General features: G+C 38.5%; 1 protein-coding gene across 2 annotated transcripts in view; it reads left to right on the top strand.

Annotated features, from left to right (window-relative positions):
- The window catches only part of MICU2 (mitochondrial calcium uptake 2), a 135,876-nt gene that overhangs the window by 88,905 nt on the left and 24,356 nt on the right, over positions 1 to 22,615 (top strand). For both annotated transcript variants that reach the window (XM_059493555.1, XM_059493556.1), the window contains 4 exons: positions 7,468 to 7,499; positions 7,612 to 7,687; positions 12,317 to 12,364; positions 16,263 to 16,345. In XM_059493555.1, coding sequence (XP_059349538.1) covers positions 7,468 to 7,499; positions 7,612 to 7,687; positions 12,317 to 12,364; positions 16,263 to 16,345 — 239 coding nt within the window. The remainder of the gene's footprint in view (positions 1 to 7,467; positions 7,500 to 7,611; positions 7,688 to 12,316; positions 12,365 to 16,262; positions 16,346 to 22,615) is intronic.

The raw sequence follows: 22,615 nt of genomic DNA, 5'->3' as shown, positions 1-22,615 counted from the left end.
TCTTTATTTCAGAGTTGGATCAAAGTTCCTTAATTGAGTCTTCTTGAAGGCATAGTCTAGCTTATACTCTTCTCTTTGCTAGAAAACACTGACTACAGTCTTAAACATTGTGACAGGAATTTTTGGGGATTGTGGTTCTACTTGCCTTCTCTTTGTGGGAAGGACTATGGTTTTGTGCAGTCTGGAAATGCCATCAATCCCAAAAGTCTGAATTGCATAGTGTTCTCTCTAAGTTGCAGAAATTGTTCTCTACCCTTCTGGTCTCAGAAATATGTATTATGGGTACAGCTCCTTCCAGATAATCTTAGTTGTCCTTTATAAGACTTTATTGCTGCAATTGTGCAGCCATTCCATCTCTTAAACTGTAGTAAACTTTGTCCTTGCATCTGATTAAGTTTTTATTAAAACAGAATACATGCCCTTAGCACTGCTAACATCAGGCTGCTAGATAGGAGGTTGGAAAAAACAGATTACAGATGTAACAAATACAGAAAGCAGTCACAGTGTGAGTTATCTGGTTGCATGCAGAAGCACTCACTTGGCCAACTCACATATATAAAAGCTGAATGTCAGGTCGGAGGAAGTAATTGTAGCATTTCTTTATAAAAAGGAAACTGATAAGTACAAGACCTGCATTGGACCCCTGTCTCAACCTGGAATAAATAGTCCTTTCTCTGTTTCTCTCCCTTGACTGTAAAGGCAGCCTAAGGTCATTAGTCAGGAGAAGTTTGCAGAAAGAGACAATATCTTTTATTAGACCAGTTGCTCTAAGTTGGAAAAATTAGACAAGCTTTTGGGCATATGAGCTCGTCCTCACATCTGAAATAGGAGCAGCAGATTTCAGAGTTAATTATAAATCTTTTTCTGGGTATGTCCTCACACCATCATAGTTACAGCAAAGCACCACAGAGATCACTAACTCAGATTTAGGCACCTAATTTTTAGACATCTAAATGAAGCCAGAGGAACCAAGCATGAGGTGCTTATTTGGGAGTTTGAGAACTTGCATTTCACATGACACTTTTTTTTTTCCAGATGCTCCCCCCAGTGCTGAGCTCTGCCTGCCCAGAGGACTGGCAGCCTCTCCTGCTGGGGAAATGCTCAGCTGCAGTTGTGCTCTCTGCTTGGCTTCTTGCTGCTTGTGTGTTTCACATGAAGTCTTAGCTTGCTTCACGTGCTCCCTTTGCAGAGCTGCCCTTACAGGCCTGTGAGACTGCTCCAGTTGTTTGGGAGAGGTGACTTTCTGTATGTCCTTGCAGTACAAGTCTTGTGGTAAGCTTGGAAGTTTGAACACATTCTCATCTTTTCCTTGTCTGCAGCTTGGATACGTTCTTAGAAAGAGAGTGGATCTGGAAGCTTGTCATTTTCCCTGGATAAAATCTAAGGAGAACATGTTCCCCTGCTCTCCCTGCCATTCCCACAGACTCCTGCTACAGTTCCAGTGAGGACTGAGCTGTTTGCAAGCACTGTAGTAGGCACCACAGCATCTGCTTTTACCCCGGTGCCTTTGGTTATTTTGGAACTCCTGGTGACTTGGTGCCATGATCTCTTTAAGAGGTTTTGAAAACTTGCTTATCTTAATTCTTTTGTTTGTTTCAGTTTCCTAAAAGACTGTGTCATCCTTTGATGTTTCCTCCGTGCATCAGCATCCCACCCTTTTTACCCCGGGCTGCCTGACTCACTGAGAAACCTCCTGGTATTGACTTGCTCTGATGCAACTGCTCTTCTGAAATAGAGATTTGCCAGTGCTGGCCTCATCCCAGCGCTCTGTATTTCTTGTTTCCTCAGAGGAACAATTGCTTTAAGTAAAGAAGGACAGATGCAAAGCTTGTTTTGTAAAGCATAGCAGAAGCTTCTATTATTGCAAATTGCCTTTTCCACTGGGCATACTTGAATTCAATTCAGGTGGTTCAATTTACTAATTCATGTGATTTAAATTACTTTTATCAATTATCTTTCAATGGAGCAATGCAGTAGTTCAGTAAAAGCTTTCTAGCTGAAGTAGATTCTTAATTCATTTAAATTGCATGCTCATTTATTATTCAGGTATTGGTTTGCCAGGAGCTAGCATAGCAATCTGACCACTTGGTTTGTCATGCTCTCAAAAAGCCTAATTTTTTTTGCTATCTTTCATTATCTCCAGTATCACCAATATTTCAAAAGGAGGCCATAAAGAAATAATTACTAGCTTGAATTTTTGTCCTTTATTGGTTTCATTAGCAGTAAGTACTTTATAAATGTACAGAAGAGCTTTAAAGAATGAAAACAAAAATAAGGTCGGTTAAAAAGGCACACTTTGTTAATATAACATACTTGTCCAGTATCATTAAAATTATCTAAGAGAGCTGAGAATGAAATACAAGCTATTGAATGTCAAAGATCTTCTATTTCAGGCTAATTTAAACAGAAATTTTAACATCATCTCCCCAAGGAAATCAACATACACAACTCTTATCTAACCCAGCTCTCTGGTGCAGGATTCTCAGAGTTCAGCTTGCGTGAAAGCTGGCAGCCAGTTAAAAGGAAAAAATGCAAATCCTCGTTCCCATGGCAGGCAAGGCTGCAGGGTGGGCTCTGCTGTAAAGGCCACAGCATGAGCTGCATACAGTGGGTGTGGTTTTTAAAATGCCCTGATCCTCAAATTAGGACTGTGCTGAAAACCCATCGCATTTAAAAGGTTTGTTTCACTCATCATTTTGGAGAATGAGAGTTTGTTTCAATTGTGAATATACTTAATGCTATTCTCATCCTAATTTTTCATAAAAAAACAAATAGTTTTATAGCACCTCAGTGTGACCTTGAACCTGCAAGGTCAATATTCAGCAAAGATAGCAATGAATGCCATCCAAAATTAAAAAGCTGGAAGGTCAATTTTTTCTTTTATTTTTGTAATTTTGTCTGTTTGAAATAGAGCTAAAAAGAGATTCAGGCCAAACCATCTTAGTGACTTTACTGATAAAGAGGACAGGAGTTTGTTCTTCTAGGAAAGGATACCTATTTTATACTGTTCACATTTGAATTTCAGGCTGTGGAGAAAGATTGATTCAAAATTTAAATTAAATTTCCATATTACAAAAATAAGGCAATGTTGCAGACATGTAAAATCATGTTTTCTTGCAAGTAGTAGTAACTACTTTTACTTTGTCCTTTGATTATTGTTGTTAGAGTTGTTGATATTCGTGATTTTGCTCATTCTTTGAATCTACGCATCTTTTGTCAGATCTAAGCCAGTCCTTAACTCTACAGGTGTAAAAGGGTGTTACTGTGTGTGTGCAAGTCCAGCCTTGTTCAATTCAGCCCTTTCCTAACAGTAATCCTAATACTGATGTCAGGTTGGTTCTACATCTTAGTGAAAAAAACCCATAAATGATGGAAACACTTCTGTTGTAAGAAATGTAAGTGACAAAATACCCAGGTTTGCTGAGGGCAAATGAAGACTGATGGAGCTGCTCTTGGCAGTATTTTCTTAATTAGAGTTGTCAAGTAACTTTCTTGGCTAACAGCACAGAACTTGTGTGTTTATAAGCAGACTCAGTATTCATACAACTGAAAAAGTTAAAATGCCTTTTTGTCCATGAAAAGAACCTCTTTACCTCATTGTATCCTGGAAATGCTGTAGGTGGTGAAAATTAGATGATTGCATCTGTAAAATATGTAGAGAGCCTTGAAAATACTCACTGTCCTTTAAACCAGCATTCCAGCATAGTTGTGGCAGGTCTGTAGGGAAAAAAAGTTCTCATTTAATCAAGTTCAAAACAATAAAAATTCCAAGTTTCTTTTCTTTCATATCAAAGTAAGACTCTAACTGCTACAAACAAGTTTTGTACTATGTCATTAATTTTCCAATTAGTAAGAATCTATCAAAGTAAAATAATAAAACTAAAGAAAATTAAATCATGCAGATCTTTTAAGATTAAATATTCCCTAATAATTACATCTATTGATTGTAGTCCTCAGAGAGAAACTAAGATCCTGTTGTATTTGTAGTCATGTGTGAGGAATCACAGCACCAATATTTAATTCATAGGAAGAAAGAGGCACTTATTTTCTTCAGTGTACAAGCTGGGTAAGAAAACTGTTCAAACCTTTGTCGTGCATCTTCTGCAGAGTGGAGTTAACATTCTCCTAATTATTTTAGACAAGGTCTTAAAAGATCTGATTCCTCAGAGGGCTGTACATTTTATATTGATGTATTTTTACTTTTTGGTATTTAAAGGGTTCTCACTGTTAAGAAGTAAATAAATTGAGAAAATAAGCACCAAGAGCTAAATTAGCATTCAAGATGTTTGTTTCCTGGTGAAAACAGAGATTTGAGTCTTCACACATTATTTTATATGGTGACAGTACCAATGAAATGTAACTGGATGTAATTCTTAGAAAACATTAAAATAATTATTGGAGGAAACTCATTCTACAGTTTAATTTATTATATTATTGTAAGATTGTATTCTAATATCTTACACAAATCTCAGTATGAAAGATAACACTACTGTCCCTAGTGTCAGGGTGTTTTTTCCAAAAGATTCCTACCCTCCAGTACATATGCTTGCTGACATCTGCCCATGTGAGAAGAGCACCATTAAAAGAGTCCATATTTATTACTTTACTGTGTTTACTGCTTTGAAAAGTAGAAATCTCCTTGTTTCTCTCTCAGGAAATCCGTCCCTTTCCCTCCTGCCTTTTTTCCTGTCTTACCGTAGCAGCTGCCTCTCATCCAGTTGCTGCAAGGACCAATTCTGACCCAGCTGGTGCTGCCTCTCACCACGTCCTGGGGTGTTTGTGACTCTTCTCTCCCTGTTCTGCCACTCAGCAAAGACTTCTTTTGCTCTACCAGTGCTTTCCCCCATGTGAGGGTAGCATGAGCATCTCTGTACCATTGCCGTTACTGTCTTTTTGCCTCTGAAAGAGGTCAGTCAACATGTCAGCATCTTAAATGTCCTCTGGAGGGTGCCTGTGGCTGGATGCAGGAGAGCAGATGTTGATGGCTGCCACAGCCATTTCTGTTAGCTCTAGGCAGTTGCAGTTGTAAGTGCTGGCTGGTGAAGGGTCTGTACATCTACAACAGACTTCCCTTCCCTTTCGTAATTTTTATCAAGATCTGATAATTCTCAGTGAGGATATGTTGCTCCCCAAAACCGTGCAGCTGAGGAGTTTCAGCGTTGTTGTGCTGAATGCAACACAAAGAAGAGAAACACAAAAACACTCAAGCAAGTGTACGGCCTCACAAACTTGGCTGGCTATTGTCTCAGCTGTAGCTCCCAGTGCTTTCTCCTTACCTTGCATCACTTATCCATGCCTTTGCTGTTCCAGCTCACAAAGTTCAGCTTGTCTCTCTTCATCATCCTCCTGGATGCTTGCAAAAGGCTGCTCTCCAGTGCACTGCTGTGGTAGCAGGTGCTGATCCATATGCGATGTTCTTGGGATCACCAGGAGAATCAAAGGAATGGGGCTGCTGTTAACCAGATAAGGGTATATGGCTGGCTTTAGTGCAGACATCAAGTACAAGGAGCATGTAGAGTGAAAAACATTGCAGGGTGGTTTTCCCTTTCTTTCAGATACTCTTTTTTGCAGACCTACAGCCTGATTCATTCCTTTCCATAAGGCTGCTCTCTAGGTGGGTCTGACACAGCCAAATAAACAGTTTCAGTTCAGTTTCACATTGAAATGTGCTGTACAGAAGCAGTGACATTTCGAAGCTGAGATCTAAATCACTTAATTTGCTTAACAGCCATTCATGAAAATGCTTTGCAGCAGTGTTAGATGTAACTGTGGTGTTACATCACACTGCTCAGGACTCAGCCTTACTGGATGTAGCTATTGTTGCTGCTTTTCCCAGTATGTTATTAGTCTGACTTCTTTTGTCTCAAATGAAGCAAAGTAGAGGATTTCATGCATTGTTTTACTTAAAAGGTAAGCTCTACCTATGGAGCTTTATAGATGTGTGTGTCTGTGGGTGTAAATGTATGTATAGGCATTGCACAAAAATGTATTCATCCACAGTAACAGGTGGTACTGGCAGCACCTGTTGCTGGGGTCACTCAACACTCCAGTATTAAAACCCTAATTTTAGTTGCTTATAACTTTTGTCAAACTTAAACATTTGTGTTGAAATGTTATGTGCCAGGTGTCTGCCTTAGGCTGATTTGGGGGAGGGGATGTGAGGAGAGGAATTTATCGGCAAAACTGTTACTGCTAATTGAGGGAGCAGAGGCCAGGGTACTGGTTTGCCTGTGCTGAAAAACGAGCTATTGCTGGTTGAGATGTTCCAAGCCAAAAGTTGCCAGTGGAGACCCCTTGCAGCTGGGCATGCCATTTGCCAGCACTGTGGAAATTCACTATTTTACTGACAAAGCACCGCCATCTGGCCAAATTATGGGCCTGTGAAAATGCTTGGTAGATGTTTGTTGACAGCTGCCCACCAGGCTGCCTCCATCATGCCCATTTCCAGATAGTGGTGCTGCACTGGTGACCCTTTGGATGCAAAATGCCTGTGAAGCAGCAAAGTAGCCTTGGAGACAGTGTGGAGCAAAGCAGGCTGCTGCACACAGGGGCACCAGTCCACGGAGCACATCCAAGTGGCTCAGTTTGTGCTTACTCAGTGTGAATAGATAGGAGGGAATGGCTGGCGGGAATCCAGAGGAAATGGTGATGAAGGAAGAGCCTGATGGGCTGAGAGAGGTAAGAGTGAAGGACAACAGGGTTTGGAGAATTGTATGAGAGATGCTGAAGAGATAGACTAGAAGGGACGTGCACAGCTCCTGCTGGTCCCTGACCATAGGGTTTCTGTGATCCCTGCCTAACCAGCTGGAATGTTCCACTCTTGATACATTGCAGCTATATACGTACCTACAGATACATTGCAGCTCCTCAAACGTGTGATTTGCACAGGAGCATAACCTATACTGCCTGTGGCTCCCCTGTTTGAGTGTGTACACTTGAACCTGCTAAGAAACACTTAGCAGTTTGCATGATTTTTGTCTGATGCTCTTTCAGAAAGCAGAATTGTTCAATTTGCTTCTGCTCAATAGAAGCATCAACATTTAAATTTTTTTTTTAGTATTTCTTAGCTTTCACATACTCATCCTTCACTTCAAGGACTCTCATGTGTGCATGGAAATCCCTCTGTAAATTCTACAGCTGTTTCTTGCTGTGTAGTCTTGCTTTGGAATCTGTGTGACATTTGTAGCTCACAGTATGCAAAGTCATACTAGTAAGTTGGTCATCAATATGAAAGTGGGCTGTGCTTTAATCTAGGCTGAGATAACATTTGAACAGACTGCTCATATTATTTTTAAATCTTGTCCTTTCATGATTATTATGGGAATTAGAAACAAACTGTCTGTTGCGAAATATTCTGTTTCATATTACTTAGTATTTTCCCATAAAAATCTGAAGAAATGACACAGAACCTGATCAAAGTTCAAAGTCAGTTTGTTATTGAATGATGATGATTTTTTTTTATTATAGGCAAAGCCTCAGCCAAGAAACTGACAAAAAAGGTAAGCAAAATGTTCCTTTCCTTCTTCAAAAGAACTTGCATTCTTTCTGTTACTGAAGTGATTAACTCTCTTTCAAAACTGGCTTTATATTTTCTTGTTTGTGTCTTTAAAGGAGGTAGATGCTGCACTGCTGTATGTTGCCAAAGCTAAACCAGGACCAACCTTTTTTAGAGAGCTTGGTGATAAAGGTAATGAGCACTTTTGATAATGAAAAATAAATCTTGCTTTTTATCTCATTATATGGTATGTGTTGAATGTATTTTTAAAGAGGTTTTCATGGATTTTATTTCATCCTCATCTAGCCAGTAGCTGCCTCCCTGGCAAATCTCTCAGTTATACATGAGAGAGTAAAGAGGCTGGGAGTTGAAAGCCTTCTTAGGTGCAGGAGGAGACATGAAACAAACTGAAAAGCCTACTTGGAAGAGGAAAGGGTTAAAGGGATGACCTGAACACAAAATGAACTTTTAAGACTTTTTGTTAATAACCTGGCTGTTCCTCTATATAACTTAAATGCATGGAAACTACGAATAAAAATAAAACTTGTACCTAGTTACATTAAGTTGGTATCCCTGATTTCAAGAGCAGTTGAGCTTATTTCTCCCTCTTTGGGAGCTCTGTGACCCTTCACAGTGTTGATGTGCTTTGTTTTCTTTTCACCCAGCATTTCCACTTTATATTGAACTACATAAAGAGAAAACTAAGAGTGGGGATATTGTTAGTGTAACAACAGGGGATTAAAGAACCCCAAATAAACATCTCATTAACATAAATTAATTGAAGAGAGAAAACAACAAGAGGATCAAGAAAACCAAATAGATGAGCAATTAACCATTTCACAGTGACAAAAGACCAAAATTCCCAAACTAATGAGAAAGACCAACAGCGCCTATTCACAAAGTTTCTGTATCATACAATTCAGCCTGAATCTCTTATCCTGTGTATGTTTCTGGAAAATAAAGCTACTGTTGCACTGCTGCAGTTCCTTGGCCAGCATGAGCCATGCTCTCTCCATGCACAGCAGATCCTCAGACAGGGCTGGAAGCTCATGCCAAGAGAGCAGCCCTCAGTCTCAGCCTGCAGCATTTCACCTACCCTTCAGTCTCACAGCCTTTTTTGCCTGCAGTTCATTTCTTGCATCCTTGTGCAGACCTCCAGAGGTCTCCAGCTGGGTGCCTTGCTTGTCAGTCTGCCCCTGAAAGCATACTGCAAAAGCCCTGAAACATCTCTGAACAAATTACAATTTTTTACTATCCCAGGAGAGGCTGGATTTTGTAAAGTCATTCCCTGCCTTTTCCAATCATCACATGCTTTCCTAGGATTTAGCTTAAAGCATTCTCAGTCTTGAATTTTTGGATATTCTCTCTCTTTACCTGCTTTTTGGAGCCTTTCTTTTTCTAGTAATGGACACTGCAAATCCCCAGAGCATGCTGCCTGGGAAAACCAGGAATCCACAAAGAGAAACTGAATACAGCAAATCAATGCAGCCTCTTCTTATTGCACCTCTCCCAGCTGAGTGCTTGGCGCAAAGTGGGCTCAGTGATACACTCAGAGTTGGTGTCTCCTGCATTCTGGCAAAGATCTGCCCTAGCTTAGCACTGTGTGTTTGAATCTCAGTCCTTCAAAGGCCAGGTAGGAGTTTGAGATGATGCAAAAATATTCAGTGCAGTCATCCATATGTCCCCACAACACTCAAGAGTTTTTACAATTTTTGGTCATGATGCCTGTTTAGTGACTTCGATGCTTTTGCTTTGAGATGCATTATTATCATAGTTTAAAAATAAAAATATTTATGCTTTTACAAGTACCAGAATAATTAATCTACCCCTCTCCAACTGTTTAGCTTAGGTTATTTTAACTACCTTCAAATTGTTATTTAAATGTCAAGGAGACAGAAAACTGCCATCAGTCTGGTTTGTAAAATGTAGTGCTAGGGGATTCTGCCTTCTAGTGGGCAGTTTTAAAATCTGTGTCATATTTTGTAGGTATACTTATGATTTATTCAGCAATAAGAATATTGTACTGTCAGCATTTGTTAGTAAGTTTGAGGACAGATATTTCTAGGTTAGGGAAGGTTCCTTTAGCTTTAGAGAATGACAGTATTTTGCCAATGCAAACTTCACATTCTTGGCTGCAAGTATGCTGAGTCATTCAACAGTGTGTGAAGCTTTTCTCTTTTAAATTTTGCTTGGATATGAGTTTAATTTTCAGTGGGTTATTTTGGGTTTTTAAAATTTGCTGCTTTACATCTTTTAATTTGAGTACCTTAGTAATGATTACTGTAGAATAAAAAAGAAAATTACCAAAATATTTCATTTACTTTATGAATGAGGTAAGTTGCCCACTCACTGCATGCAGGACATTAAAATTAAAGTAAGTTTTTAAATGGAAATTAGTCCACAAATTAAAAAAATCTTATGATAAATTATTTCAGTTCAATCAGTCTTTCAGAAAATATCAGGCAGACTATGAATTTTCTTTAGGGCATTAAGTCAGGTTTTAAAAAATAATCCAGAATATTTCTACATCTTTTTATTATATTTACATTTTTACCAATTTCACTATATCAACTTTTCAGTTAGATTACAGTAAGATGATGAAAACTCCTGCCATTTCTTGCAAAGCTTTACTTTCCAGTCCTCTTCAATTCAGATGCTTTTCCCCTGAGCCAATCAGCAGGGTGTCGTCTTCAAACTGATCTTTTCTTTACATCTTGCCATCTCCGTAAAAATTTTGCAGATTCTTTCTGCAAAATTTTATAAGGTATAATGATCCCTGTTTAGCTATAAAGCTAAAACTCTCCAGGGGCTCAGTATTTTGTATCTCAATTATTACAACTTTATTTTTTCTCAGACTTTTACAACCATAGTCTGCCATGTTAATATCCTTTCAAAAGTTTTGATAAACACATTTTTTTCCCACAACTTCTTTGAGTGTCTCATCTGTTATTTTGCATCCCCACACTGGGCTCTCCTTGTTCTGTTTTACCTAGCATAAATCACTTGTCTTCAGCTTCCAGGTTTTCCTTAGACTCTCCCATGCAGAAAATCTCAAGACAGCTGAGGAGCAGAGTCCCACTTCTCCCTGCCCAGTAATGCCATCCTTCATTGCTTGGTGGTTACATTTTCAGTCAGGGGTCTTTGTGCTGACACCACTGCAGTCCTTGACTGGGAGGTGTTTTCTGTACAGACTGGAGAAGTTACCTCCTTGTCTTCCTTAAAATTCTTCCTTTAAACATTCTTTTGCTGTGTCACACACATAGCAAAATTAGGAATTTTGATCACTACTTACCACATTATTTGCTTGATTCTTTTCGCCACCTATTCGTTTCTAACCTTTTTTTCCTTTTTTAATCTTGTCTTAGGCATATAAGCTAAAAAAATTGCGACAGGAGTGCTTTCTCTGTTTATTTGATTTCAAACCTGTAGAAAACATAGATGCTTCATTTAAGAATACAACTCCCAAGTTTTACAGCAATTAAGATAGCAATTTGCATTCTTTCAATTACAGAAATGCTAAAACTTATAAGCAAGACTATGTCTTTGAGATTAAAGTATTTTTTATTTCCACTATGTATTGTATGATTGTAGTACTGTGCTGATTTACACCATTCATGTAGGATGATAGGGTAAATAGTCCTATTTTGATGGAGAGGAAAGCTGAGATACGGAACCAGAGTGTGTTGGCAACAGGATCAGAATTAGACCTCCCTTTAACTAAGACTTGTTCTCATATTTTCAGACTCTTGCATTTAGCAATTTAATATTTCTGAGCTCTGGTACTTAAAAGTGTTAAGTCACTATCTGAGGTCAAATACAAATGCTGTTGCTTCTGCCTAGTAGTTTATCAGAAGCTAATTGTTTATCACTGAAGCTTAAGTGGATTCCTTATCTATCAATTAACTAAATATAAATTACAAAAATAGTTTATCTTTGCACAGATAGGCATGTTTGAACTTCATTATTTTAAGCAGCTTCAGCATTATACAATGTTTAGCTCACAAGTTAAAAGTAGCTCAGTTATTTTGAAAAGTGATTTATAAAAAAGCCCTTTACATTTTTTCCCCAAACATTATTGCAGGGCAGATGGTTCAGATTCTGTTGTTTAGCCACCCTCATTCTGCACTCTCTATCTTTAGCTTGCACACTCTATTTTGACGCTATCGCATCTTTGTGTTTGTTCAGGCTTTTCACTTAAGGCGGTATTTCAAAAGAAAACACTGGAATTTTCCTTCAAAAGGGGGAAAATACTTTCACCTTGTAGAAAGGACATGTTCCTATTTAAAAAAAAAATAAGAAGCCTCCTCTTGGCACAGGGCCCAGCAGTACTATCAGCACAATCTAGCAGCTTGGCAGCTTTGCGTGTTGCCATGTTCCCTTGAGAATTAGAGGGAAGCTATTCTCCGCCTTTTGCGAGCCTGCCAAAGGATGGAGGACTTTGATCCTTCAGGGTAATGTTAGAGTAGTTCTCCTCCCAGGTACTAAATGTGACAAAGCACATTTAATTTATTTGCCTTTTATATAAACATTGGATGTTTTCAGTGAGAACCCAAAGATTTAGTGTAGGCCTTTTGTTAATTTCAAATAAACCTTACTTTCTTGGTTAGACATGAACATTGATGAGTCTGGGGTTAGGGAATTTTACTTCAGAGTACTAAAAACAGAAGTGAAAAATTTATTAAGTAGTAACTTGGCTTACTTTAATACAGGTATTTAATAAAATGTCAAACTACATTTTTTATATTTCTAAGATTTAATCTCTCAAATTTTGCTGTAAGTTTTTGGGGTTTTCCACAAATAATTTTTAAACTTTTTTTCCAGGGTTGATCTCTTATGCAGAGTATCTGTTTTTGCTGACAATTCTTACGAGTAAGTATTATATATTTAAAATATATAGGTACAAATACTCAGCTACTAACAGTTTACCAGGAACTTTTCTTCTGATATTTTTTAGCTCCTAAATTTCTACATTATAGTAAAACAAAAAAAACCTGTTGTATATAGGGTGACAGTGCATTAATATAAATGGACATCAGTGTCATCACTGGCCCATAGCAATACTTCAAAAATCATGGCTCTTCCTGCACTATGGGATCAGAAAAGTCTTTTGAAATCCTTTGAGAGGGGGGAGACTTTGATTTCAGAAGGACATAATAAGGGGAAGAAGAACTGGATGGGAAGATGAATAATTTTCCTTCTGTATAGTAGTTTTAGTCATTTTGGACAATGAGGCATTTGCAATATAGCTCATGCAGGAGTGTGAAAAACTGCTGTAGTGTCTCAGAGGTCGTTGCCTGTTTTTATTGTGTTCAGATTTGCAATGGATGCAATACATAAACAGCAGAATTCTTCAGTGTCTTTTTGTCTGACTTTAAAGTCCCTTTTCTTTATCCTCTGTTCCTTTTGGCTTTATTTCCTCCAAGTGTTGTACATGTATTTCAGCCCCCCTCCTTTGCTTCCTTCCTTTTCTCTCAGGCACTTTTTTTTAAAACAACTTTTGTTTCTTACTTGCTTTATCTACAAGCAACAGGCATTTTTTGATTTTGCGCATGGAAGTGACCTGGGATTGTCTGGTACTTACTCTGTGCCATACTTGCTACCCCCTGTTTTATTCTGCTGTGTAGGTGATGCTTAAAAATATCAAGATTTGAGATGTGTCAATGAGCATTACATGGCAAGACCCCGAGGGCAGTAGTGAAGTCCATATGCATGTCCATGGAATAGTCCACAGAATAGTCCACATGCAGTCTTGTTTGACTGACTTATATAAGTCTAACATTTTCAGCAAGTAACAAAGCCAGGCGTAATAAATTTATTGTGTCAGTGCATGGAGAAAGGAGAGAAGGAAGCAGTCACTTCTTTTCTGACCAACTGTAGAGGCATCACTCTCGTGTGACCCTCATCACTTCCATGGCTGCAAGGTCCATGACTTGGCCTTAAATAAATTGACAAATTTTCCTTGCTCTGGAAATCCACCCTCTCATGGTGTAGGATGAACAAGTAATGTTGGTCTCCACAGAGTGGAGAGAGTATGTCCAGCCTGTCATTATTATGCACCTTTGCACAATTCAAGTGGCTCTTCTGCAGCTCACCTCATTCCTCAGCAGAACTGCATTAATTCCTGTTGCACAGCATGAAAGGTGGATAATCTCTTTGGCAACTTCAGCTAGTACACAGTATTAAATTATATATATAGATATAGATATGCATTAAGCTTTAACACACAAATCCACTGCTTCAGCAGTGATGACTGTCCCGTGCTACACACTGCTTGAGAATGAGTTATACCATGTGTTCAAGCGGCTTTTAAAATCAGAGACAGGAGTTTAGCCCAGGTAGGATACCAATTTTAAAATATTTATTGCAACTCATTTAATATGAATTTATATTAAAAAAGGACAACCACAACAGCCAAATTATTACTTCAGAAGAGTACCTTAAAGTTGCAGGAATAGGTGCCAGAGATTCTATTTCTTTAGAAATCTATGGTGGCTGAAAGTGAATTCATGCTCAATTATTGTCTGAAACAATTAGAAAATTGAAGCAGTATCAAAGAAAGTTGTTCCACTTCTCCAGAAAATCAAGTAACATTGTTTTTCACAGAATTTATATGGGAATATATCAAACTGCAAAAACACAGGCACCTTTTAATGCAGGATAAAAATGCATTGGTAATGTTACTGCTTTGGTTACACAGAGGGTTATCATACTGATCAGTTTGAAAGCAAATGTCAATAAGTGTTAGTGCCTCTATCTTTGCCTAACAAGTATCCCCTGCCAGTCAGCCCCGAGTTACACAACCTGTCTCTCTCACTAGTGAGATTTAATGTGGGATTTCTTAAAGCAGGCATCAATATTTAAATTACTTCCAAGTCATCAACTGAGCAATATGGAAATGGAAAAAGAGTCATCAGACTCCTGGTTCCATGCTGCTGACAAGACCATGCTGCCTGCCATACAAAATCAGAGTCTGTAAAAACACTGAACTGGAAAATGTAATTTTGTGACAGAAAAAGGTTTTATTTTTTCCCCCATGACCTTCTTTTTTCTATGTGCCTTGTGTTTTCACTATCTTTTTTCCTCCAGTGCTGTATTAAATTTCATTTCTAGCAATAGTTAATGGAGCCCTGCCTGGTGAAGAAGCCCAGGAACTGAAGTTGTCACCTTTACTTAGGGCTTCGTTTCAATTACCCAGTCACACAAGTTGACAGCTTGGTCAATGCAGGAATATTAGGAGAGGAGGCACCTAGGTCTAACCTGCACTCACAGCCAGGATGAAGCACTTCTGTTCAGATTTTGGAATTTTGCCTGATTCTAATTAAATACAAATATATCTGTGGTAGTCTTTGAACTGTGCTTATTTTACAAACACATACCTTTGGGGTTACATCATATCAGATAAGTATGTCATCTCTAAACAGTATAAGCAGCTTTAGGTCTATATTTTCACTAACAGCTCTCTTATCTGAAAATTGGAACACAGATGGTATGAATTGCTATTAAATACATCAATTACTTTTATTCTCTAAATATATTATTGGATAGCCTTTTCTTGCTTTTGTACTAGTAACACAAATTTAGCATGTGGCATTTCCTTGGAAAGGAAACCAGTTTTGAGTATTAAATCAACCCAGTTGCTGGGGAAAGCACTGCTGTGCAGATTGCAGTGGTATTTATAAAATACCCTTGCATCACAAGATTGCTTTGCACAGAATATTAGTTGACTGCTGAAGATGTAGTTATTTCTAAAATATAAAATTAATACTTTCTTTAACCATCTTGTCATGATGTGAAAGGAATGGGATATCTCTTTTAACTTGTTCCCTTTGCAGAAAAAGTCTCTTTTAAAAAAGCAAGATTTAAAACTTTACAGAATGCAACTAGAAGAATATATTTCAAGAAGCCAAATTCTGAAGGCATTGGAGTTTTTTAGAGATACAACTTTGCTGCCCTCATGAGTCCAGCATTGTTCTTGGAAGCATCAGTATATTCCAGAGACAATAAGTCCATACCTGACATGACTGGGTTGTGGCATTAATTCACCTCCTCCAGAGATTACTGGGATAAGGGGTTGCTACCACAGTGAACTGTAGCTACAATTCAGCAGCATGCTGCTCCTGTGTGGGCTTGCCAATGCTCAAGGCCACCTCCTGTAAGCAAATTAAGATCAGGAAATTGTGGGGAGGAGCTCGAAACACACCATGCTTTTATAGAGTCCTCAAGATTCAGAACTCATTACATTTTTGTGTTGAAAATAAACGTGCACTCAGGGTTGTAAGTGCAGGGTAAAATTGTGTAGAATTCCTAAAAAAAATCATCTTGACACACAAAGCATGCTTTTGTCAAAGACGGCCAGAAGGGGTTTTCCACTCTTCTCACCTGAAAAGGAGCTGTTATAAAAAAGGCAAAGCTAGACTGCATAAGTGACATGGGATTTTAGAGACATTCTTTGGAAACATCTTAAGACCTGGCCAGTAAGAGATACAGTGTTTTTGTTGGGTTCAGATGGACATTCACGGCTTGTACTTAGGCAGTGCTGGCATTTCTTAATTTACCATCGCATTAATTATCCCTGGAAATGATAGTAAAAAAGTGTTTAAACAGTTTGCTTGTACTGGAAGAGGTGTGTATGGTTCACTGGAAATACCGTGTGTGTACATAACAATGGAGAACTGAACCGGAGCCAATGCTCATTTTACATTTGGTGTTTGAGTTCTAGTGTAAGTGTGTGATATTTTCAATAAAGTTCTTTTGCAATTTGTTGCAGAACCCCAGACTGGACTTCAGATTGCCTTTAAAATGTTGGATGCAGATGGCAATGAACAAGTTGAAAAGAAAGAATTCTTTAAGGTAGGTGTATTTACATACATTTTAATTTTAAATAGATCCATGGGTTATATTTGCTCAATGAAGATTCATTAAAATCATCAAGCCTATTTTTCAGTCCAGTCTATCATCACATGCTTACTAAAATGTTTTATATGAAAGGAGCACATATTGAGGTATTTTGATAGAAGTACTTATCATAATTGAATCCACTTGTATAAATGTTACCTTAGAATTGTAAGTAAATATCTGCTACTGGGAAGGTAGGAATTAGTGTGTATCCTTTAATCCCATGAACTAATTTAAATAATCATCTGGAGGAGTCTTTTAATTCCCCATCCTCTTTTGGTCTTTATTAATTTTGCTTGCTGTTGCAGAAAGATTTTTATCAATTCACACTTTGAAAAGAAACAGCAGGTTTTTTCCAATATTATATCTAAACTATGGGGAGAGAGGTAGATATTTTAAAAACTAAGAAAATCTTGCTCTGAAGTTAGGAAGAAGAATAGGTTTTAATTATATAGCTTTTTCTACTTTTAAGTATTTAACAGGAGTCTAAGTACTTCTTGTCAAAAGTTGAATGCAGAATTAACAATCATAATTTTTAATAGAATCCCTCAATTTATTTCAGATCTTTAATTTGTATTGGAGGTAAGTGGAGAGACAATTTTATAAGAAGGTGACATGGCTACTACGATTCAAAATATTTTCAGTCACTAGAGTGATGTTAAAGTTGATCATGAACTCACATCTCTAGAGAACCTTAAAATTAAAACTTTTAAAGATGGACCTGTTGATAGAGAAATTAGCAAAAATTTATTTAGGTGAATTTCATAGCCTTAAACTCTGAATTAATAATAGAATAGCTGTTCATGTGTTTTGCCCTTATCACCTTTATTTCAGTGAATTGTCTCTTAGCAAGGTTACAATTGATGAGTCATACTTTATTCTAAAATGTTGCAAAAATACTTCTAGACTTAGTAGTACTATTTGAAAATAATACTTCAAATTAGGTAATTTTCCAAGACAGTGTTCCCAGAAGCCCCTAACTGAACCTGCAGATACCTTTGGCGTGGTGTAACCCCAGCCAGCAGCCAAGCCCCAGGCAGCTGCTTGTTCTTTCCCCCACCAGCTGGATCAAGGAGAGAATCAGAAGGGTAAGAGAATGGACTGACATAAAGACATTTTAATAGGCAAAGCCAAAGCCATGCACACAAGCATAGCAGAACAAGGAATTCACTGCTTCCCATGGGCAGGCAGTGTTCAGCCACCCCCAGCAGAGCAGGAGCCCGCCACGTGTAATGGCGACTTGGGAAGACAAAAGCCATCACTGCAAATGTCCTCCTCTTCCTCCTTTCCCCAACTTTGCACACTGAGCATGATGTCAGATGGGCTGGAATGTCCTTTGGTCACTTGGGGTCACCTGTCCTGGCTGTGTCCCCTCCCAGCTTCCCAAGCACCCCCAGCCCCTCCCCAGCATGGCAGTGCAAAAGCAGAAAAGGCCCTGGCTCTGTGTGGGCCCTGCTCAGCAACAACAAAAACATCTCTGTGTTATCAGCCCTCTGTTCAGCACAAATCTAAAACACTCTCCCACACCAGCCACTGTGAAGGAAATTAACTCTACCCCCTCCAAAAGTAGCACAGCCCTACACCCATTTGTTGCTACACAAGATCTTTTAATTTTGAAGAATTTATTCTGTTTGTGTTAATTATTTTGCTGATTAAAAAGAAATCAAATTCTAATAAAGCCTGTATTTTTAACTTACTAAACCAGGCGCAATCATAGTGAATTGTTATCAGATTAGCAGTTCCCCGATTACCAAAATAAGTCTGTTATGGCTGCAAAACAGTATGTTACAAGCAAAAAAAACTCCATGGACACTAGTGAACATGTTCAGCTTGTAGTGCCTCTGCACCAAAATGTCACATTAGCAGTACTTTCTTTTAAAAAGTACTGTGAGTTAAGCAAATAAGGAGATTCTTACACTGCTCTTTTGGGGAGATGTGCAATATGTTATGTATTTAATATCATTACCCATTTCAGGTAATTCTAATTGAATCAGCCAGTATAAACAACAGAGAGTGATCAAATGTAGAGGTGAAAACATTCTATAAATCATTAAAAATAATTTTATTTCTGTATAGGCAATCAAGTTATATGAAAATTATTCTAGTTAGATTGTTACTTTGCATTTCCTTTTTGGGCTGTATTGATAAAATAATATAGAGTGGTAAAAGGACACCCATATAAATCACTCTATCAACTCTGAAGAATCATTAAATTCAAAGAAGTCCCATAGGATGCAAGTTAATCAGAGGATGAGTTTTCTCTCATGACTGTTTTCATAATATTTACAGAGGAGACTATTTTCAAGCAAAGCTGTATAGATTAGGTTTAAAAATAAAATTTTTGGAATGTAAGAATGTGGAAATAAGTGTGTATGTGTTAATCTCTATACTTTAGTTCTTTATGCATCACAGAAAGTTTCTAGATAGCTAATAAACCAGTAAATTGTGTGGCAAATCTGTCATTTGTCTTGTCCCAGTTGACATCCTAGCAAAATATATCTGAACTAGTCTGTAGTGATTTCCACACTATATTTGACAATAACATCAGGAAATAAGGAAAATGCAGTGGAAAAGAATAGTGAATAAGCAGTAAGCAGGAGGCAGTGTCTGTAGGCAGTGCAGCGTGGGAAAAGAAATTTCATTGCTGATTTTCTCTTGCTTTGTCACCTCTTGTGTTCCCTATTTCCCACCATTATCTACTGGTTAGACATCTATGTATGTCTGTGATGTCTGACTGTAGAGTCTGACTGCTGATCTAGACTGTGGAGTCTTTGAGGTAAGAACTTCCCTTTTGGTCTGCAAAATGTCCATCATTCTTTGAATTGTGTATATCTCAATTCTCCCATGTTGCTGGATGAACAGGCACAAGGTGTGTCAAGCAGGTCGTTCAGAAAGGGGAAATGAGTGACAAGCAGAAACTCCAACCCCAGCCCTCAGTGCCTGCATTATATGGTGGGATATAGGTTGTTCAAACCTGTATGGATCAGGCACTTCAGGAGTGCGAGGTGCAGAATTTCCCAGTGTTCTCTGCTGACAAAAATGGATGTTTGGAAAAGGAGACCTTGAATGCGATTTCATGTTTTTAACAAGGGAGTTTATCTTGTCCTCTGTAGCCTTTCCATTTCAGTGCACATTTCCCTAATTTCCAGTAAAAGTCTCTCCCTTCACAGGGATACTCTTGTTCTCTCTCCTCCCTATTTCTTTGTGTTGAAGCCAGTGTAATTCTATTTTGTCCACATTTCAGTGGTAAACACAGTACAAGAGACGTTTCAGTATTAGGGCCAAGAGAGTTTTGTTTCTTTGCCCTGCAACTCCAGGGTGAAGAAGACAAGGTAGATGTCTTCTAGGCATGTTCACAGATGTTAGTTGCCACCCTTTAATCAGCCCCTGCCAGAGAGCAGAATCATTTCTCAGAGCCATGTTATCTGCATCTCTGTGAGGACAGTAAGAGATTTCCATGAACTCTGCACTTCCAAGACATTCACTGGAGACTTGGTGAGGGGGATTTCCAGACACATAATAACCCATGCGCATTAATCTGAGACCTCCCACCAAGAATAAGGCTACCAAAGTTCCCAAAATCCCCAGCAAGTAAGGAATTTCCCTGACTCTCTAAATCTGTCGTGATTAAAGATGTCTAAGTAAAATTAATGACAGTTCAAAACTATTGGGAATAAAGGCAGAGTAGCTCTGATGGCACATGCAAGAGCTGTATGACTTAGACTTTCTGAATAGACCATCTTACACACTTCTGCTGGAGAGCAGATACCACAAAATACTTGTAGAGCTTCATCTAGGGCTGAATGAGCCAGCACCCAACACTCAGCAGCTGTTGCACAGAGCTTTCACAAGCCCTGATCTCTCTCAAGCAACTGGAAGATGCAAAAACAACTTTCTTTCTTTCTTTCTTTCTTTCTTTCTTTCTTTCTTTCTTTCTTTCTTTCTTTCTTTCTTTCTTTCTTTCTTTCTTTCTTTCTTTCTTTCTTTCTTTCTTTCTTTCTTTCTTTCTTTCTTTCTTTCTTTTTCTTTCTTTCCTTCCTTCCTTCCTTCCTTCCTTCCGACACTTCCTTCCTTCCTTCCTTCCTTCCGACACTTCCTTCCGACACTTCCTTCCGACACTTCCTTCCGACACTTCCTTCCGACACTTCCTTCCGACACTTCCTTCCTTCCTTCCTTCCGACACTTCCTTCCTTCCGACACTTCCTTCCTTCCGACACTTCCTTCCGACACTTCCTTCCGACACTTCCTTCCGACACTTCCTTCCTTCCTTCCGACACTTCCTTCCTTCCTTCCTTCCTTCCTTCCTTCCTTCCTTCCTTCCTTCCTTCCTTCCTTCCTTCCTTCCGACACTTCCTTCCGACACTTCCTTCCGACACTTCCTTCCTTCCGACACTTCCTTCCTTCCTTCCGACACTTCCTTCCTTCCTTCCTTCCTTCCTTCCTTCCTTCCTTCCTTCCTTCCTTCCTTCCTTCCTTCCTTCCTTCCGACACTTCCTTCCTTCCGACACTTCCTTCCTTCCTTCCTTCCTTCCTTCCTTCCTTCCTTCCTTCCTTCCTTCCTTCCTTCCTTCCTTCCTTCCTTCCTTCCTTCCGACACTTCCTTCCTTCCTTCCTTCCTTCCTTCCTTCCTTCCTTCCTTCCTTCCTTCCGACACTTCCTTCCGACACTTCCTTCCGACACTTCCTTCCGACACTTCCTTCCGACACTTCCTTCCGACACTTCCTTCCGACACTTCCTTCCGACACTTCCTTCCTTCCTTCCGACACTTCCTTCCGACACTTCCTTCCTTCCTTCCTTCCTTCCTTCCTTCCTTCCTTCCTTCCTTCCTTCCTTCCTTCCGACACTTCCTTCCGACACTTCCTTCCTTCCGACACTTCCTTCCTTCCGACACTTCCTTCCGACACTTCCTTCCGACACTTCCTTCCTTCCTTCCGACACTTCCTTCCTTCCTTCCTTCTTTTCTTTCTTTCTTTTCTTTCTTTCTTTTCTTTCTTTCTTTTTCTGCCACAAAGGCTGTTCAGAACAGATTACTTCTGTCTTTTGTAGAGGCTTCACTTGTGTATAATAGGTCTCATTATCTTTGAATCAGCCATTATTATAGTGAATGGTGAGCAGATATAAATATTAAATACAAATAAATATTACAGGGAGGAGTCCATTTCTTGAGGGCTGAATTCTTCTCCCTCTGTGAGTAGTTGCTGCACTATGCTGAAAAAAAATCAACAGACTTCTGGAAATAGTTTCAAGCACTCTAAGAATTTACATACTGTGTAAGAAAACAATAAGTGAAACATTTCAGAATACGTGTGAAAATAATTATGCTGTGTCTGTGCTCTTCAGTAGCCTCTGCTACTGCAATCTACTCTGCAGATTTTTTTAAGAGTCCTTTAGAAATAAAATCTAAAAGAGAAAAATACAATTTTACTCCTGTTTGGAAAGGTTTTGCAGTTGTATTCCTTATGTGTGATCAAGTGATTGATTTTTCAGGTAAAAAAAAATGTGATTTCTCAGTGAGAATATGGACAAGAAGTTGTGGTTTTACCCACAGCTGTATAATGCTATTATGCTATGAAGAAATTTACAATGCTTTTACTGTAGTAGTCATTTGTTTTGTAAATGATCAAAAATTAAGATAATTTGGAGGAACAAATGGTGTTTAATTGCCTTATTTTATAGCATTTATTTTGGTAAATGCTATCAAGATGTGCAATTTAAAACTAATAATAGAAAGTAAGCATCCTAAGAAACTAAAAAATTGAGGATAAAAAAAACCCAAACAAACCCAGAACAGGTTAATTACTCAAAATTTGAAGGTCAAGGGGTGACTTTTGGCAACACAAATCGATAGCATGTTTTTCTTATTGTTTACAAGCCCATACTGCTTCTCTGAAGAACAAAAAAAAAAAAAAAAAAAAAAGAAAACAAAAACAAAACTAACAACAAAGGAGAGATCTAAAAACTCCCCAGGATAATTTCTGTGGAAATTTGGTAATGAACTTTTCCCAGGTTTTAATGAGCAGGTTGAGGAATCAGTCAGAAATGCCTGAGAAGCAAACCAGCACTTTTGAAATTCTTGAGCTTTAAAAGCATCTTTTAAAGTCTCCAAATCCAGAGTGATTGGTGTAATTCCATATCTATACCTGAAATGTATTAAATCCCTTGTTCTTTCATTCTGCTGTCTTTTTGAGGATCCATGCAAACATCTGAAAGGTAGGTGTACTTTGT

The sequence above is a fragment of the Ammospiza nelsoni genome, chromosome 2 (assembly GCF_027579445.1).
Source record: "Ammospiza nelsoni isolate bAmmNel1 chromosome 2, bAmmNel1.pri, whole genome shotgun sequence".
In the NCBI taxonomy this organism is placed as follows: Eukaryota; Metazoa; Chordata; class Aves; order Passeriformes; family Passerellidae; genus Ammospiza; species Ammospiza nelsoni.
This window is presented reverse-complemented; position numbering and strand designations above follow the sequence as displayed.